The 1700-nt window shown below is 38.5% G+C and overlaps 1 protein-coding gene across 1 annotated transcript in view; it reads right to left on the bottom strand.

The window, feature by feature from the left end:
• LOC116705469 (contactin-associated protein-like 4) overlaps positions 1 to 1700 on the bottom strand; it is a 66091-nt gene that overhangs the window by 17978 nt on the left and 46413 nt on the right. Inside the window, exons 12-13 of the mRNA XM_032541672.1 lie at positions 881 to 1000; positions 547 to 747 (exon numbers count right to left, since the gene is read on the bottom strand). Coding sequence (XP_032397563.1) covers positions 547 to 747; positions 881 to 1000 — 321 coding nt within the window. The remainder of the gene's footprint in view (positions 1 to 546; positions 748 to 880; positions 1001 to 1700) is intronic.

The raw sequence follows: 1700 nt of genomic DNA, 5'->3' as shown, positions 1-1700 counted from the left end.
TGTCACGTGTCTGGACACTGCCCTACACGGCAAGATTCAAGATTTTGATTAGCCATTTGTGCATACACCAAACAGTCCAGGCACATAGGAATCATTGTGCAGGCTCTTTGAGTCAAGTAAAAAGAGTTAAGGGAAAAAGTTAAGGGAGAAGCACACTGACTAAAATAGAAAAAAAGATTATACAAGGTAATTACATTAAAACAAAATAAAACAAAAAGACATAGACTGTATAACAGAATGCAAAACTATAACAAATGATGAATACTATAACTGGAGGATACAACTATGGGGTATATTGCATGTGTCACAACAATAAAAATTGCAAATATTGCACCGTAGTTCACAGTAAAGGGAAGTAGTGAGGATTATTGCACATTTTATCACAGTAAATTGTTTAGTGTTTTAGTGAATATATGGCAGCAGCCATATATTTACTTTTGAGGAGTACCTCACAGTTACTCACGTACATGATATCCTAAAACTTCCATTTTTGTATTGACATTTTTTAAATAATCCCTGTGTTGGTTGAATACTATAGAATGTTACCCGGTGTGTTGAGGAGGCGTGACTTCCTGCAGTGGTAGGTCAGTTCCTGTTCGCAGTACTCCGATTGGCCAATTACGGCCTCCAGCTGTTTCTCCTCAGATGTGTATTCAAAGTGAGCCGAGTGCTGATTCTTTCCCGGCGAGGGTCGGACTGTCGTCAGATCTGTGTTATTGTGCTGGATCACAATCCACGTTTTGTCCTCTGGAGGAGATACAAAAGGAAGAAAGACAGAGAAAAAAAGTCTGCATTTTACTCAGCAGGACTGACGGACAGAAAGGATGAAAAAAGCTGGACATGAGGGTGTGTTGTTTTGATGCGTGCGTGTATCAGCTACCTGTCATGTCGCAGTATATTAGCTGTGGTCTGATGTGTCCGCTGCCATCCACATCAATGTGATAATACCCCGACGTGTTGCCTTTGTGTTTGTATGCCTCACAGGACTGCTCGAATATCGCTGAGGAGAGAAAAACACAGCATCAGCATCATCATAAACATCCCATTCCCAGTCATTCATATGTTTCCTAAGCTTCCTTCCCACAACAGATCTTAAAGGCAGCCAAATAATTCCAGTAGTAAGTACAGGGCACTGTCCAACATATTTAATTCACAGTCGTAATGCAGTTTAAATATACATTTTTAAAGCAGAGGTATTTATTTCCACTATCAAACTCAAAGCTCTTAATTGCTTTTCTACACACACACACATCTATATACATCTATATATATATATATATATATATATATATATATATATATATATATATATATTATATATGATATAGGTAACGCATGGTGTTTAAAGGTGCCCTGCCACACAAAACCGTTTTGACTTGCATTTTTTTAAATATGTTAGGTCCATATGTGTTTGTGTTATGTTGTGAATGTGAAGATGAACTGCTTCCTCCTCTGTCAGCTCTAGCCACTGAAAAGAAATAGGCCGAGAAATCAGGCCAATTACAAAAGCTGTTCAGTCTAATGTCATGTTGTCTGAGCTTATTACTATTCATGAGTTTCCCAGTTGTGCTGGGTAAAGGATGCTTATGGCCAGTCTTTCATTGGCTGGCTGTTAGCCAATCAAAGTCAAACAGCTTAAGTCATTCAATATTAATGAGAACTTGCACAAATCGAGTCTTCCTGCAGGCTTTCTATACCAC

Source organism: Etheostoma spectabile, chromosome 17 (genome assembly GCF_008692095.1).
Source record: "Etheostoma spectabile isolate EspeVRDwgs_2016 chromosome 17, UIUC_Espe_1.0, whole genome shotgun sequence".
Classification (NCBI taxonomy): Eukaryota; Metazoa; Chordata; class Actinopteri; order Perciformes; family Percidae; genus Etheostoma; species Etheostoma spectabile.
This window is presented reverse-complemented; position numbering and strand designations above follow the sequence as displayed.